The sequence below is a fragment of the Seriola lalandi genome, unplaced genomic scaffold (genome assembly GCF_002814215.2).
Source record: "Seriola lalandi dorsalis isolate HSWRI2012SDOR001 ecotype SW California unplaced genomic scaffold, Sedor1 jcf7180002054598, whole genome shotgun sequence".
Taxonomy (NCBI): domain Eukaryota; kingdom Metazoa; phylum Chordata; class Actinopteri; order Carangiformes; family Carangidae; genus Seriola; species Seriola lalandi.
This window is the reverse complement of record NW_019525151.1, coordinates 350,242-366,527: the sequence shown is the minus strand read 5'-3', so window position 1 is coordinate 366,527 and position 16,286 is coordinate 350,242. Positions and strand designations below refer to the sequence as shown.

Here is a 16,286-nt window from a genome sequence, read left to right as displayed (position 1 = left end):
AGGAGTTACACAACAGTGACCTTTGGGATGGTGAAAATTATGTCGTTTCTTCGGCTGTTCTTAGAAAGGCCTCTGAGCAGGCCACACGTATACATATGCACAAATTAGCATACAGAAAACACCCACGTTAAGCCCGCTGTTGGTGCTGGTCAGAGTCCCGCAGGGTGCAGCAGACAACATTGGCTCTGCGCTTCATAGTTCTGGTCTGTGGCATCAATGAGCAGCAGCGGTGTGTGTGTGTGATGGGTAATCATCTCCTTCACCCCAGGGAAACTCTGCAGCACACAAAAAAGATGACAGGGACCTAATGATGCAGCACAGCACAAGTCAGCACCAAACACTCCCTGAGGCATGCCACGAGATGTGAACTTTTCTGTTTACTCTGAGTGAGCGTGCTGACTTTTTCCTCTCATTTCAACAATGTATCCAATGATTATCAACAGTTTTCAGTTTACCTTGGTGTTGTGGAGGCCAGTGCCGAGGGAGTAGGAGTCCATGTGGTTACGGATCTGAATGTTGTAAACTTTGCCTTGTTTCAGCAGCATCAGGGTGTAGGGGTGTTCCGCAGAGCCTGTTGTGCTGTCCCTCACTACAAATGCCCCATCCTAAAGACACAAATCCACACACAAAATCCAATCAAATTCAACAGCACATTTCTGTATATGTGTATGTTTGTCATTCTGCTTCAGAAGGAGGATGAGTGAGAGTGAGAGGCAGCACCTGACCTTGTTCATCTCTCTGAGATTGACTTCAGCTTGATGTCTGGTCACCTTTCCTGCATACCAGCTGGGATCCAAAGCCTGGACGCACCATGAAGCAGTCATAGTAAGGACTAAATAAATTTGTTTTGCTTATTTTTTCTTTTGGAAAAAGATCAGAAATGTGTTGTAAATAATTGTTTTTTGTAAAAGAAATGTGATGAAGATATGTCCAGTGACCCAGCCTAGTGAATAAAATGCAATCTCCGGAGTTCTCACAGCAGACACACGGGCTCCTATTTTTCTTTTTACAATGTTGCCATCTGCTGTTTACCTTGTGAAAGTGCTCAAGATGTGAAATTGCATAGAAAAGCTGACTGTTAACATCTTGTGTGCTCTCCAGCTAGCACAGTGTACTGCTAAAATCTGCTTTTGATTCTCACCTGTTTTGATCCTGGGATTGAATTGTTATCAGGTGCAGGTTGTGTTGGCACTGGAGTCGGTGGAAGGAGTTTACTTGCTCTGGGACAGGAGAAATGTAACAGAACGTTATTGAAAAAAACTTAAATAACAGCATTACCCATAATGAAGTGCTTGCTATACTCTAAAATTGTTTAGATTGGCCCACCTGCTAGACACGTCTTTGCATCTGGGAATCCTTGGTGTAAGGACCTTTCTGGTGTATGAGCCACAAGGCTTGAGAGTGCTGCCCTCTTGTGGAGATTATGGAAAGTGTGAAATAGAAATGTGGAAGTAACTTGAGACATGATAACGCAATATAATAAGCAGCACATACTTGATTTTGGCAGGTCTTTCAGAGATGGGCCAGGTTGTCCAGGCTTCCTGCTCCTCTCTAAGTGGAGATCGGGCTGGCTGGCTGGTGTCATTGAATGGGAAAATTCATGAAACTGCCTCTGAGGGGCAGGGTTTCTTGGTGGGTGAGGAAGTGGAAGTTTTGAGGTCCTTTGAGCAGGAGATGGATCTTCTCATATACGGTACACACGTAGTAAATAAGTCAGGAAACATGAACACCAATTCTGCTTTCAAAGCATACAAAAGCAGCTTATATACTGAGATTTTCTTCATATGATTGCATTTTTGTGCACAGCACTCTTGTCTTGATTACGTTCTGTTACCTCTGGTTTTAGTTGGGTGCCGAGGTGGCTTCATTGTGTCTACAGAGGCAGACCACTTGTAGTCGCCGTCATTGTACTCGTCACTGTCTTGTTGCTCGGCTGTTTGTGGCTCAGTCAGGGCACAGATGTAGCCATTGTCTTCCTGTTCTGGACTCTCATAATCATTATCACTTTCATTGTCCTAACCAAAGCACAGACCGGTGACGCAAGTAATGAGTATGTTGCATGTTAAGGAACATTTTAATTTAATTTGAATAACAATAATACTTTGTATTAATAAAAATGCCCAATTTGATAATAGTTTGTAGCTTTTTACTTACAAACTCATCAGAGTCCCAAAATTCCTCTTCCTGTCCAAATACTAGGACAATACAATAAAAAATAGTATTATGCACAAGAAAATATTTCTTTATGTCAGCGGTATAGTTGAATTTAAGTCTTCTTTACCTTGTTTTGGAGACTTTTGTGCCTTTAATCTGCACAGAACGTAAATATGAAAGTAATGCATTGTTGTTCAATGAGTTACCAACGGAAAATGTAAAATAAAATCTGTTTTCTTACTTATGACCAAAGGCCATCTTCTGCTTCCCTTTGTTGATTTCACTTTGCATCTTAGTGATTATTCTACAAAGATACAAGACCAAAACATTAGGTTAATATGTTTACTGTTACAGTACTGCTGTGCACTGCTACATTTAATTGTGACCCAAACTGCGACTAGCTGCTACAGCTCAGTGCAGATTATTTGATATCAGCCTCTTGTGTAATGTCATGTACGACCACAATGAATCTTTATGTCTGAACAGACATCAGCTGATTAATTGTTTATCAATATCTGTGGTTGGAATATAATATATTTTCAGTTAGACTTACGGAAAATGAAGGGTTGGGAACATTTGAAGGTCACTGTCAGTCATTTGCTGGAAGATTTAAATTTGAATATAATGAAAAAATATAAAATTAATTATTCAGAGTATAATAATAAGCAAGTGTAAAGACAAACGTTTACACAGACTTACCATAAACTGTGCTCCACTTATTCTGCCCCTCATCACTACTTTGTCACAGCCTGATAACTTCAGCTGAGAAAGTCATAAGATGTCTCACGATTAGAGCAAACATATTGTACAGAGCTTATCAAGAAAAATATTCTAATATGTCACTTGTTGGGTGTTAAATTACCATAGCAGGATAAAAATAAACCCAAAAACTTAACTATCATAAGACAGATAAACACTAAAGAAATCTCAACGTCATTGTGAAATTATATCTTTGCTACTCACCCTCTTCATGTAGTCAGCGAGACTTTGTGGATTCCATCCCATCACCTCCACTTTAGAGGGCACATTGTTTAAGCTCATGCTTTCTCTTATAAATGTCACATCCACTAGAAAAAGGAAGGGTTTACTTGACGGTATAGGAACTTCTGTTTTGCAGTGGGATCACAAAACTGTTGCTTCTGAAGTCTTTCACATAACTTATGAAATGAAGGTTAAGAATGACCTCTACTCTTTAAATAACCATACTTGTGGTGTGTCATCTGCTTCTGCATATAACGTCTAACAAACTAAAGTAGAAAGTTTCAGTACTCATAAAGGACTTAAGATACATAATAATAGACTGTGCATGCACTGCAGAGAATGTATATCTCTAAACATAGAGCCTGTTGATTTCCTTTCACACAGATACAGCCACAGCCATGAAGCTATGGTGGTTGTGCAGAGTCTACTCTCTATGTGTGATTTTGTTGTGCTCTGATATGTGCTTTTTTATTCTAATTCATAGCATGAAGGCTGTGTCAGATCTTGTATCCCAGTCGCAGCCTGCCCCACGTCAGGCCTCTTGGCATCTCACACCCAGGTGAGAGAGGACGGGAGAGTGGAGGAAGGAATGATCAATCACACTCAGATCCCCTTAGACCCCCAGGCATGTCTGGGTGAATACATGAGTCCTCCTGGGGGGTCCTTTTTGGGAAATCACCCCCCTCCCTCCCCCTATTTTCCTCCTCTGTCCTGACTGGAAGACATGGAAGACAAGATCATGCCACTGTAGAGGGGGCATGAAATACTGTGTAGTTATAAAGCAAGTAATGGACCAATTCTACGCAGCATAAAATCGGTGTAAGATAATGTTCAGAATATTTGGTTGTTTTCATTAAGTCCTAAATGTTTGAAAAATGCTAATTTCTCAAAACTGAAAAGGACACAAAAGGTTGCATTTCCTGTTTTCGACAGCCATGAATGGAAAAACAGTTGTGGTCATCTCACATGTGGAGGACAATCAACCTACAGCATCATATGGGGCCAATATGGAACTAATAATGTCCCCAGTGGAGAGCAGAGATAAAGGGTGGAGCAGTGAGGGCCTCCAGGCGGGTGAAACCTTTATTAACACACAGCAGGACAGCATGGGAAATACAGGACGTCCCCAGAAGCAAATAGACAAATGGGGAAAGATGTGAGGGAGTGTTTTGGTCTGTGAGAGTGTTACTTGTTCCATCTATGGTTTTACATTTTGGTTGGTGTCTGGGGTGGTTTCCCAGCTTTTCTGTCCTTTTTAGTGAAACATTTCCAGCACCACAACCCCATACATTCAGCCATTTGCTGTTCATTTATGTGAACCTGGGTGTGTTACCTAATGTAGTTCTGGTGTGTTTTGTAATCCGTGTCCATAAACTGATGTCACATTTTAAGCAATAAGAAGTGTTGACTCAAATGGGACTTTATTGATTGAAATGCTATTTCAGTTCTCAGGGTTATAGTGACACCAGTTGATCTATAAGGTAATGATAATTCAAACTGTAATATCTCACTTAGCTTGTAATTTACTGCTACAGTAACTCCTCTGTGAATATAGTGAAACAGACCTGTAACCAGCCCCCTTTTCTGTTAGAGACACCCCCCCCCCAAGGCATGGACCCCCCTGATGAAGGTAATACCCATCCCATCAGTCATTTAGCTGCAACAGTGACAGATTTATGACATGTCCAGCTGAGAGGAAGATTTCTGGAGATACAGGGGGTAGAAGAAAGGGTGGAAAATGAATGGCTCATTTAGACACAGATAGGCCAGTGGGAGGAGATGAGGCTCCTCTTAGACCTAATTACTTGCAAATTATTATTAGAAATTAACCTGCATTCAAGGTGGAATGTGAGTCGCTTATTTTTAACCGTCTCCTCCCTGGATTTGGACCGTAATAACTGGACTCCAGTGTGACCTATTTCGCTGAGAAACAGTAACTAAAAGGTAGTTCCATTAAAAAATTCTGTCACAGTTGCCAACGCGTTTCCCCCTCACGCTTTGATGTATGGTGAGACATTTGCATTGCCTGTGGGATGTGACAAAGACAAAGTACAGGTAGTGGTGTCGGATTATCAAACCAAATACCTCTAACTTCTAGATACTTCACTTCCCTAATTTGTCTTTCAAAGCCTCGCTGCTCTTTGAATGAACTCAATACACGCTGACATCAAAGTGATGGTGGATCAACGCTGGATCAACACCTTGGTTGGGTGTGAAATGCACCATGTTATCCATGTAATCCTCTGTTAAGTGTATTCAGTCCATTCTTATTCTAATACACAGAAGATGTGTGGAACTGGGATTTATTAAGTAAGATATTTTTTCAGCTGTTGATTGGAATAATACGTGGCACCTGGGAGACTTTTATTTTTTAGCGTTTTATTTTTTTATTAAACAAGGCACAGTATTCATAAATAGAGACGCAAGTATTTATAAAAGTAGACATGAAAAGTGCAAACAGACATTTAACAAGCCCTTAATTGTGATCTGAAAAACGGATCCATGTAAAAACATATTTTATTTGGGTCCACGGTATCTCCGTCTGAAGCCGTGTCCATCGCCACCTTCCCTCCTGGCGCACACATGTTTCACTATAACCTGGGAGCAGTCGTCACAGTTCACCTTGCAGCACCAGTGGAATTTGCAGTTGCAGCTGCTCACTACCTCCGTGCGCCTCTCCTCCACCCTTAGGCCACATTCATGACACAACCTGCGGCAGCTCCTCCTCTCCCACTGGGTTAACCCCTCTCCATGCTGCACACACTCCCGGCCCTCGGTGCCGTACAGCCCCAGGCTGGTGTTCTTCCTACAGTAGTCCGGAGAGTCCTCCAGGTAGACGAGCTCTGTCTGGGCGATGCCACCGAACGCGTCCACAATGGCACCTCGGTTGTCCGCACTGTTGCCAGCCCTCATGCGCTTTTTGTCGATGTCCAGTTTTTGAGCTTGACTGTGCTTGATCTTCAAGTAGTTGCCAATTTCTCTGAAATCTGACAGCTGTGTCCAACAGGTTTGGACACTGCAGCTCTCAGACATGCCGTGGCATCTGCAGATGCGCTTCATTGTTGCCTTCACCGCCTGTGTGAAATCGGGGAAAGTAAACTACTTTCAACGACTTAAAACTGTGTAATATTAGATACGTGATTGTGGTGTGAATATAACTCACCTGCCGCCCAGCCTCATTGTTGTGCAGGTTGACAGCAGCCCTGGAGTCCTGACCTGTCTCCTGTTTATCCACATACTGTTTGGAAATCCTCTCCCCAAAATCCACGTTATCACTGCAGCCACCCCACAACCAGCCACGACCACCTGCACACAGAATATCACTGGGAATGAGATAACCAACTTTTGAACCTATGAAAGAAAATAATAACTTTAAAATAAAATAACTTTAAAACATAGCTTCAGTTTTGCGTCTTCAACACAATAATATTCTGAGTAATATGGGATTTTTGCTGTAATCACCTATTTTGCCGTTCTTTGAGACATCACAGCCACAGTTGTCAAGGTCTCCCAGACTGCAGTTCCTGGTCAGAGTGTACATGACCCCTGCTGCACTGATGGCATGGACGAAAGACGTCTCTCTGGTGGCTGGAAGTGAACAATCACGTTTTATTTGTCATGTAGGGCATTTCAAAAATAAATAAATTAGATCAACCCCAAGAAAATAGCTAAAAGTTAAGAATGAATAAGTAAGAATTACTGGTGACATATTTTGGCAAATATTGTATAAAAATTAGCTGCAACTGTGACTTATAATTACACAAAATTCATAGTGAGCTTCTGTACAGGCATGACAAGCCAACTTGAAAATGAATGTAACACATCCGTAACTAATAGGCCTATAGTGTTTCCTTATCGGTGCAAGTGTCCTGTGTTATTGTATGGAAACTATTTTCTATTATTTGAACAACTAATATACGTTTTAGGCATAAATGTAATTGTCATGGTCATTTATGGACCTGCATACATAACTCAACAAAAGACCAGTATTTAATTCCTCAACCTACCGCGTTTTAGTCCTTTGAGCTGAGTTGCGCTGTCGGGACAGTTCCATTTATCCCACGCAAACTGTTGCTTGCACTCCTCTATCCCACTCTGTGTGCCCACCTGCACGCTTCTTGCATAGATGAGATAGGCCTGCAAGAGAGGCAGTGACTGTCATTTTTCTGGCTTGAATTACATTTTGAATTGTTGTCCTCAGTCTTTCAGAGTAACCAAAAGTAATCAAGTTTTCTATTTACCTTAGGTCCCGTCATAAGAAAGTTACTCGCCACCCTGAGAAGAAGATAGACAATAAAGAATTAACTCAATCCATCTTAAATAACACTTTAAAAAGATACAGCCGAACAGTGCAGATAGTGCCTTACCAAGCATGTCCCGGACACATTTTGTATAAAAGAGGCAGGAGCCAAAATAATGAATGCACCATTTTCATCTGCACCGTTAAAGTAGAGAGGTCTAGTTATTTTGACCCGATGTGCTGAAACTTTCTCTTTTATATGAATGAAGAACAAATGGAACTCTTGTTCTTTGTCCCTCAGGTCCGAGACAGCTGATTGGGTGACGGGTTCAGGAAACGCCTATATGCGCACTTCAAAGGGTGGCATTAGGCGACAGTTTATTTTCTACCCTTAGGCTGTAAGACACCAGGCCACTAATATACAAATAACAGAATCAGCATTTAGCCACTGACAAACCAGACGGGAGTCATACATATTATAAAAATATTTATTAGTTAACATGTTCAATTAGAAATGCATATTAAAATATTAGACGTTTTTTAAACATTACATGCGATAAAATCAACCACTTACCCCCAAAACACCAACATAAACGAGTGAGCATGCGTGGAGAGTTTGGTCCTCAAAAGACATAATTTGAATTATTTACAGAATCAAATCAATAAGATAAAGTGCATTAAAAGGTTTCAAGTGATGTGATAGTTGATGATAACATTCGGACAATACTGTGCAATGCTTATTGATGTCCATGATGTTGAAATAAATGAAAAGTGATGAGCATACTGACTCAACAGTCTCTCCAACAAATGGCAGTCAGTGCCGACGAGCACGGTGCCTGCGCTTCGTTTTATTATGTGGTTTCCTCCCACTTTCTTTACGCGCACAGTAATATTTAGTAACAACTTGCGTGCATTTTTCACACTTCACTGTGCAGCACCAGTGAAATTTGCAGTTGCAGCTGCTGACGACCTCAATGCGCTTCTCCACCACTCTGAGGCCGCATTCATAGCACAGCCTGCGGCAGCTCTTTCTCTCCCACTGGGACATGTTCTTGTCTCCCTTCAGACACTCCCGCCCCTCGGTGCCCTGAAATCCCATGCTCTGGTTCTTGACGCAGTAATCCGGAGAATCCTCCAGGTAAATGAGCTCCGTCCGAGCGATGCTGCGAAAAGCTTGAGCGATGGCTCCTCTGTTGTCCGCACTGTTCCCAGCCCTCGCCGGCTTTTTGTCCATCTCCAGTTTCTTTGCGTGTTCGTGCTTAATCTTCAGGTAGTTGCCCACCTCTCTGAAGTCGGCCAGCTGCATCCAGCAGGTTTGGATGCTGCAGCTCCCAGACACTCCGTGACACTTGCAGGCTCTTCTCATGGTAGCTTTGATAGCCTGCCAAGATGGTGAGAGTGTTAGTTGGAAGTGTAACTTGTAAATCTAAACAACGTTTGCTTCTCGTGTCAGCAGCATTTATTCAAACCTACGCAGAAAGAAGAGGTGTTTTTGACTCTAAAACATCACTTTTCCTTCCCAGACCTAGGTACACATCTTAATTTGAAAACACAGCCCACAGAAAGTGATACTGAACTTGAGTGACTCAAATAATAGTAAAAACCACTTCTTACCAGTCTGCCTGCTTCGTTGTTATGCAGGTTGACTGCTGCGCGTGAATCCTGCCCATTTTCCAGCGCGTCCACAAACTGTTTGGAGATCTTCTCTCCAAACGCCACATTATCACTGCAGCCTCCCCAAATCCATCCTCTGCCACCTGAGGATGAATAGTGCACACTGTTACTCAGTTCAAAGAATAAAAGGTCCAGGTCATGACATTTAGTCTGATAGTAGACTATGCATAGAATTAAAAAATTTACCTGTCTGTCCAATTCTGGAGTCATCACAGCCGCAGTTGTCAAAGTCTCCCATACTGCAGTTCTTAGTGAGCGTGTACATCACTCCGGCCGCGCTGATGGCATGGACAAAAGACGTCTCCCTTGTGGCTACAATTAATGACAAAGAAACCAAACCATGGTGTTAGACTTTGCTGTCATATTTGTCACCATAAATGCGTAATGTCAAGCTCAAATATTGTGCGTAAAGGGCGCGTAAAGCGTGCTTAAAGGCATTATCGTAGATTAATAAAAAAAAAAAAACATTTGGTATCTTAGCTGTTTTGTCAATGTGGTTCCAGCAAAAAATCTAAGTTTATGTTTGTGTCCATTCTCCTTGGAAGTCAGAGCATACGAGCTACAGCACCGTCTCTAAACTGAAGGATAAACTTGACGCAAGCGCGCATCAGCCGAAGTTGACAGTTGCTGGAATTGAACTTGTCACCCTGCTGCAGCATGTCATGCATATGATGAAATGTGTGGATACAAATGTCTTACCACTTCTTAGGCCGTTTTGTGTAGATAACTGGAGCGTGCTCTCTGGGCAGTTCCATCTCTCCCACGCGAACTGATATTTACACTCTTGTATTCCACTCTGTGCGCCCACTTGCACACTGCTGGCGTAGGTCAGAAAAGCCTTGGGAGAGACAGCAAAGGACATTGTTATTTATAATGGCATTTAACTGATAGCAAGATCAATTAATAATGTTAACAAAATCAAATAATGTATTTGATATGGACGCCCCAGAAGTTTTACGCACAGAACGTGCCCAAATAGATAAAGTCAAACAAATGTATTTACCTTAGGTCCAGTCATGAGGAAGTTATTCACGGTCCTATAGATAGAAAACAAGACAGTCACGTTAATCCCAAGTCACCATACAACCGACAAACACACATCAGACTGCAGTATTTTTAAAAGTATTCATCCAAAAGTAAGCAACATACCAAGCTGACGCAAACCGAAAGTGACAGCACATGGACAGAAGCATGGCTGTAAGGGGATGTAACGGTCCCATAGCAGCTGTATTCCAAGCGGAGGCCTGCTTATTCGTAGCCCAGATGTGATTGCCAAGAGAGAAGAAGGCGACTGAAGTTGTGGCCAGACCCCACGCTGATGATATTTATATGGTCTTGCTCCTTTGATTGACAGATTTGTCCTGCAGGTAACGTTTCGCTGTGAAAATGCGTCAACGACGACATTGATTGCCGCGTCCTATAGACAAATAGGAGCCGTCGGCGCATAAGTGCACTTCAAAGAAATGACGCAGACACTTAAACTGCCCCTCATTCATTCACCTGTCGTTCCCAGGCTTTAACCCTTATATGCTTTTCCCACGAATTGAAACATGAATATATCATCCCATAGGAACATCACAAATTATCACAAATAAAATGATATTGTAATCCCAGAACCATTTGATTTCAGGTTTATTAAGATATAGATAAAGCTTATAATATTAAAACGATATGAGGTGAGAAGTGGGCAAACATTGTTTTGACACTGTAAAGCTGTTATTGAGTAGGTACTGGACACACAAAAGCCTATATTATTGCTAAAGATTATTTTTATTTATTGTTAGAGGATTTGAAGAGGGGCTGGCTGCTGCACAGAGGCCATTGATATAATATTAACAACACTGCACAACTCGGTTTCTCCAAAACACATTAAACATGGTTCCATAAATTGCGGAAATGCAGCACTGAATTCCGTCGGGAGGCCTCATGTGTATGTGGAAACGCTTGTGAAATGGCACCAGTGTCCCAGGGGGAAAGACAGTGACTACAAAGCCATAAAGTCTTTCAGGGCTGACAGTGTATAGTCATGTAAATATTGCTTCACACTTCGGCGACATTGGCATCGTCGTGATAATAGGATAATAGATGTTTCCCTGGGAAACAACTTGGTGTGAAAACAGTCTGGAATTTACAAGAGTATAAACACATAAGGGCTTTAATGTTTCAACCATTAAATTGTAAGTTAGTTTATTGGTATACTGTATCATTTTGTTTGGGTTTGATTTGTAGGCTTCTGACCAAATCTAAAAACAATTTGATTCATATTGATGTTACGTAATAAAAATCCGGGATTATCCAACGTTCTGTTCCATCACATTTAATTCTGCTGTTTCTCTCCCCTTGATTTAGATTACATAATCAGTGCGATCATCAACAGCCATCATGCCAGTTTCTGTCATTTCATACTCATACTGTGATTTGATGTGAGAGAAGTTCCCAAGTTAGTGATTATCATTACAGTTTTTAAATTAAATGGCCTACACTTGTCAAATCCCCTTTAAGCCACTCAAAATCCCTTAAAACAACAATTCACTCAGCGCCACGGACAATAGACGGAGGGCTGGGCGAGGTCCGCGGCGAGGTGTAGGTGAGGATAATCCCCACTAATTAGATAACACCCAAATTCATTCAGCAATATGATTGAAACCTAGAGCCCCTCAACACCTGGCTGGGAAATAATACAGAGCGATTAAAAATCAATCTGCGATGCTTCATAACTTGTTCTTGAGTGAGGGGCTCCTTTACTGATTTTAACGGGTTAATAACCTGCAAACAATGGCAGTGTATCCAGGAGGGGCGTGTTTCTACATGAGTGCTACATGTCTCCTAAACATCGAAACTCTCAACTACAAATCACGTTGTCTGATAAGTGGCATTTCAGGAAATATATTTAATTTCTGTTTTAATTACTATTAATTTCAGGAAGCCCAATCAAAATTTTGGCTCAGCTGTCAATGGTATACTTAGTTCAGTATTTATGTTTTGATAGTAATTAGTGATATAGATTAAACCAAAATGATTTATAAGAATTTATTACAAATTATACATTCTAATTTTATGCAGCTTTGTGATAATGTGTATTCCAGAGAACATGTCAGGGTCAGGACCTTTGAATTACACTGTGCTTAAAATAACCTGAGGCAAAAAAATGCACCTTAATTAAATTGTTCTAGCAGACATTTCAGACACATTAGGCAGTCCAGGGCGCGTTGATGCGTGATTTATGGCGGAGCGGAGTGAGAGAAATAGAGCAATAAAGGCTCAGGAGGTGACAGGCTTGACAGACCGAGGAAGGGTGACAGGACTGGTGACGCCAGCCAGCCACACCGTCGGGGACACCAGTAACCAGTTGAGCTATAAATTACCATTGTGGTAGTGTGTTGTTATGGAATTCAAACATAAGCTGTAATAAATAAATAGTAGCATACATTAAGACGTTATCTTATCAGTAATACAGAAAAACACAATAATTGTGTTTTTGCATTGTTAGAAAATGTTATCTTAGCATTATTAACATTCAAAAATATTTTCCTAATGATAAAGTTTTTAGTCAAAATGCCTATTTTCAAGTCTGTTTCATAATGTTAACTATTTTGACAGTGATGCTTATGTTTAATATTTGAATAATACTTTTCATAATAATATTGCTGTCACCAAGCCCCGCCTACCTTGCCAATCAGCCAATCACTTCCATCTCACTGAGTCAGCAGCTGCTAGTTAGCAAGCTAGCTCCTGTTAGCCACAGCAACAAAAGAGAAACCCCCAGCACTGTTTTTGTGTCCTACTTCATTGGGAGCCTTTAAATCAGACGCTGCTTCTGTTGTTAATATTCACTTAACGATGATAATGAGGACTAGAATAATGAGTGATTAATCTGCATTTCTCCGTTAATGTGTAATTGATTAATATTTCTATAACATGTCAGAAAATAGTGAATAATCCACATAACGGTTTCCCAGAGCCCAAGGTGAATTGCTTGTTTTGTGCAACTGATGATTCAAAGCCTAAAGCTATTCATTTACTCTCATGTAAGAGACAAATAAATATTTATCACATTTTAGAAACTGAAACCATTGAAACTTTGGACTTTTTTTGCTTAAAAATGACTCATTGAATAATTATGAATTGATGGTCAAAACAGTTGTCACTCATTTTTTGTACCCATTAATCTACTGATCATCTAAACTCTAATGCCAAGTAAAAACCGAGAAGCCAAGCTAGTTTGAAGCATTAGCTGGCTAGCTACCCTGTTGAGCCTATGAAACAACTTGTCATAATACAAAGTTGAGTTTGAATAATGAAAACATTTATTGTTCAACTATGTCGTTAATTTATTCATGTGCTGGTTTTGTCTCTGTACATAGCCATATGATTGTGTTTGATATTAGCCACTTGTAGTACATTATTTTTATAGCATTATTAGCATGAACTCATATAGGAGGAGTGACTTGCACAGTTGTATACTGGAATCATTTGTATACTGCCAGTCTAGATAATTCAGTTCTGTTGTGTATTTATTCCATGGCCGTGCATGATCAGTCCATGCCTCATGAGTATATTAGAGTCTGAAATTTGCATATAGAGATAAAGGACACAGTAAACTGCACATTGACTGGTTCCAAGTCTTCATATTTATTTCATAAAGAAAAGTAAAAAGTTTATTAAGAAAACATCCCACATGATTAGACTCTGATTGCTCCCATGTCTGTAGACACCCCCCCCACCCCGAACTGAGCCTGGATGCCTGCCTCTCTCTCTCTGTGCTACATCACTACACCACTCCCCAGTTTGGCAATATTGGAGACATGTTAGCTATAGGCTAACAGTGCAAGACAGGCACCCAGGTTAAAGTTTTTCCACCCGAGTGGTAGGAGAACCCCCATGTGAGGATGCCATATACCCTTACAGCACCCCAGGGAGCTCAAGAGCACCCTTTTCTGAAGACAAAGTAAAAGATTAAAATACTGTGATAATCAAAAGAAAGTGCTTTTTGCTGTGGCATCTCAGCTTCTTTTCTTCATGTGCTCAGAAGTCAAGGTGTGGCATCGCCTTTCCTCTCTTGCTCAATGGCTGGAAAAAAAGAGAAGAAGATACTGTCGGTCAGCAGGCTCCTGTCTAATGAATATGCAAGAGGATGCTGCTTTTTGATTTGCTGTATATCAGCGAGGTGCTGATCTTGCAGCAATTTTTTTTTGCTGCTCTGCTGGCTGAGCATGTGCTCTGTTGGCAGCACTGGGAGTGATGAGTAGCTACGGACAGGAAAATTGTTGCAGGGGATCAAGGCTTCAACATCAACATTCACAAACACACACATGAGGGACACTCACTCTCTTTGGTGGGCAGAGGGTTTTTTTCTTTCGTCTCTGTCTTCTTCAGCTTTGTCTTGTCGAAACGGGCGATCTCAGTCATGTCAGGCTTGTCAGACATTTTGGCTGTGAAAGATTAGAGGGATACCTGAGAACACAGGTTTGACCTTTCCTGTCGGCCATCATATTGATAATGCAGCATAACATGATAGAAGTGCATAAGCTGTATTAGTTATGTTCAAAAGTCTAAGGGCACTGATCACAAGAGCTGTCAAAAATCTCGAAGGCTGTGACTGGTATTTAAAATAATCTTTTTAACCGATTGCACATAAAGGGAGTGGCTATGACATGTGCAGCTCAGACACGTCCACATGAATGCCTGTGAGTGGTGGCTGCCTCCCACACATGCTCGGTCTTGATATTCCTTCTACAAAATGGCTATGCAGCTAACATGTGCCTATCTTTACCAAGCTGTCTGTTCATTCCTTTGTCTCTGCTTTTCCCTCTCTGAGGCTGAGGTCTTTGTTCTCTCCCTACGCATCCTCCCTCTCTCTCCCCCTTTCTCTCTCCCACTGCATCCACCCCTGCAGCCTCCTGGATTGAGGCAATGCTCCACAGGCTCCACTGCAGTCATAATCCTGACCTAGCCTCAGGTCTGACTAATCTGTCTTGCACAGTCTGGCCCAGTCACGCTTGTTTGAACCACTGCTTTGTAAGAGGCTGCTGTGGAAATGTGACAAGCCCACTAGCCTGCAGCCAATCATTTGCAAACCCAGCTAGTGTAAAATCATTCTCAGTAGTTTGAATTTAATAGAATCGGTATGACAGAGAAATAGCCATGCTGGGCTCATGGCTGGAATTCTTACATTTTCAGTTTCTTGAAAAGAGGCACACTGAATCATTTCTCGATTACCCTGAGCTGCAAATGGTGTCTATAGCCACCTCCTCCTAGCCTTAGCATGAAAACAGCAGTTATAATCCCACCTTTCTCACTTCACCAGTAAACCTAATAATCCAAACATCTGCTCTATTGTTCCTTTATCACTACCATCATCATCCCCAACATCTGTCTTTCACATCATTTCACCGCTGCCATCAGCAGTCAGTTTCTCCTCATCCAGCCACACCCCAATCCTTTGTCTGAGTCCTAGTAAAACAGAATCCAGAGAGAGACATACTAGCACAGACAAATGAAGAACAGGCTGAAGGATAGATGAGTCTTTCTTACCGGTGTTCCACACAGCAGTGGGCTGAAATCCACCAGCGGAGAGAGCAGGGAGGGATAGAGACAGAGATGGAGAAGGGAGAGCGATACGGAAGCTGAGTGAATCTGCCGGTGTGTGCACGCCTGCCTGCATCCAGGGTGTGGGTATAAGAGGGAGGGAGGGGGACAGAGAGAGAGAGAGAGATGGGAGAGAGAGAGTGACTGAGAGCTTGGTCAGCCTTCCTCTTTGTCATCAATATTAAATAGCTCTAGGGAAAAAGACTCAAGGAAAGCAACCCCTGATAGGAAACATCTGTGCTGTGTAGATCATCAGAGATTGATTATGATAAATGATTCAGTTAATACATTGTTATTATTGTTATACAGTGTTTTTGCTGAGTAAGTCAGGGACATACTGCATGACATAGTGGAAAGAGGATTCTGCCTACGTCTAATCATAACTATTATCTATATTAGAATTCACGTGTACTGTGAATTGTACTTCTTCAACTCTGTAATAGTCATTACAGCCTGATATGTGTGTCAGAATGTGAAGTATTGTGTCAAAATGTGAAGTGTTATGATAATCTATAGAATGGCACAAAGATAGCCCTGCAGAAAGCCCCACTTATATATTAAATGTTTATTTTTACCAGGGGGAGTACGTGGCATGGACCGGTGCCACATACCACAGCTTTCATAGCCTAAGTTAGTTTGCAGTGCCCAT

General features: G+C 41.5%; 4 protein-coding genes across 4 annotated transcripts; all 4 read right to left on the bottom strand.

Annotated features, from left to right (window-relative positions):
* Nucleotides 1-2,025, bottom strand: lcp2b (lymphocyte cytosolic protein 2b). Its single transcript, XM_087177400.1, has 7 exons — nucleotides 1,835-2,025; nucleotides 1,495-1,680; nucleotides 1,327-1,411; nucleotides 1,142-1,220; nucleotides 726-800; nucleotides 456-605; nucleotides 1-275 (listed from the first exon to the last, which is right to left on the bottom strand). The coding sequence occupies exons 1-7, from the start codon at nucleotides 1,866-1,868 to the stop codon at nucleotides 150-152; spliced, it is 735 nt and encodes a 244-aa protein (XP_087033526.1). The 5' UTR covers nucleotides 1,869-2,025; the 3' UTR covers nucleotides 1-149.
* A 3,568-nt stretch (nucleotides 2,026-5,593) lies between these two features.
* Nucleotides 5,594-7,570, bottom strand: LOC111664631 (protein Wnt-8-like). Its single transcript, XM_023419297.2, has 6 exons — nucleotides 7,503-7,570; nucleotides 7,377-7,410; nucleotides 7,143-7,272; nucleotides 6,598-6,723; nucleotides 6,299-6,441; nucleotides 5,594-6,210 (listed from the first exon to the last, which is right to left on the bottom strand). Exons 1-6 carry the CDS (start codon nucleotides 7,568-7,570, stop codon nucleotides 5,653-5,655), a joined length of 1,059 nt encoding a protein of 352 aa, XP_023275065.2. The 3' UTR covers nucleotides 5,594-5,652.
* A 346-nt stretch (nucleotides 7,571-7,916) lies between these two features.
* Nucleotides 7,917-10,365, bottom strand: LOC111664670 (protein Wnt-8a-like). Its single transcript, XM_023419360.2, has 6 exons — nucleotides 10,199-10,365; nucleotides 10,053-10,086; nucleotides 9,749-9,887; nucleotides 9,236-9,361; nucleotides 8,990-9,132; nucleotides 7,917-8,756 (listed from the first exon to the last, which is right to left on the bottom strand). Exons 1-6 carry the CDS (start codon nucleotides 10,267-10,269, stop codon nucleotides 8,190-8,192), a joined length of 1,080 nt encoding a protein of 359 aa, XP_023275128.1. The 5' UTR covers nucleotides 10,270-10,365; the 3' UTR covers nucleotides 7,917-8,189.
* A 3,292-nt stretch (nucleotides 10,366-13,657) lies between these two features.
* Nucleotides 13,658-15,747, bottom strand: tmsb2 (thymosin beta 2). The gene is made up of 3 exons (XM_023419306.2): nucleotides 15,584-15,747; nucleotides 14,377-14,481; nucleotides 13,658-14,119 (listed from the first exon to the last, which is right to left on the bottom strand). Exons 1-3 carry the CDS (start codon nucleotides 15,711-15,713, stop codon nucleotides 14,082-14,084), a joined length of 273 nt encoding a protein of 90 aa, XP_023275074.1. The 5' UTR covers nucleotides 15,714-15,747; the 3' UTR covers nucleotides 13,658-14,081.
* Between the last annotated feature and the right edge of the window lie 539 nt (nucleotides 15,748-16,286).

Excerpts from the sequence above, each read along its gene's own strand:
- lcp2b (XM_087177400.1), bottom strand. The coding sequence starts at position 1,868 with ATGAAGCCACCTCGGCACCCAACTAAAACCAGAG. Across the intron at positions 1,681-1,834 it reads GCACCCAACTAAAACCAGAG|ATCCATCTCCTGCTCAAAGG; the intron begins GTAACAGAACGT and ends GTATATGAGAAG. Across the intron at positions 1,221-1,326 it reads TGCAAAGACGTGTCTAGCAG|AGCAAGTAAACTCCTTCCAC; the intron begins GTGGGCCAATCT and ends CTCCTGTCCCAG.
- tmsb2 (XM_023419306.2), bottom strand. The coding sequence starts at position 15,713 with ATGCAGGCAGGCGTGCACACACCGGCAGATTCACTCAGCTTCCGTATC. Across the intron at positions 14,482-15,583 it reads CACTGCTGTGTGGAACACCG|CCAAAATGTCTGACAAGCCT; the intron begins GTAAGAAAGACT and ends AATCTTTCACAG. Across the intron at positions 14,120-14,376 it reads CCCTCTGCCCACCAAAGAGA|CCATTGAGCAAGAGAGGAAA; the intron begins GTGAGTGTCCCT and ends CTTTTTTTCCAG.
- LOC111664631 (XM_023419297.2), bottom strand. The coding sequence starts at position 7,570 with ATGAAAATGGTGCATTCATTATTTTGGCTCCTGCCTCTTTTATACAAA. Across the intron at positions 7,273-7,376 it reads TTCTTATGACGGGACCTAAG|GCCTATCTCATCTATGCAAG; the intron begins GTAAATAGAAAA and ends CCTCTCTTGCAG. Across the intron at positions 6,211-6,298 it reads ACAATGAGGCTGGGCGGCAG|GCGGTGAAGGCAACAATGAA; the intron begins GTGAGTTATATT and ends GATTTCACACAG.
- LOC111664670 (XM_023419360.2), bottom strand. The coding sequence starts at position 10,269 with ATGGGACCGTTACATCCCCTTACAGCCATGCTTCTGTCCATGTGCTGT. Across the intron at positions 9,362-9,748 it reads ACAAAACGGCCTAAGAAGTG|CCACAAGGGAGACGTCTTTT; the intron begins GTAAGACATTTG and ends CATTAATTGTAG. Across the intron at positions 9,133-9,235 it reads CTCCAGAATTGGACAGACAG|GTGGCAGAGGATGGATTTGG; the intron begins GTAAATTTTTTA and ends ATTCATCCTCAG.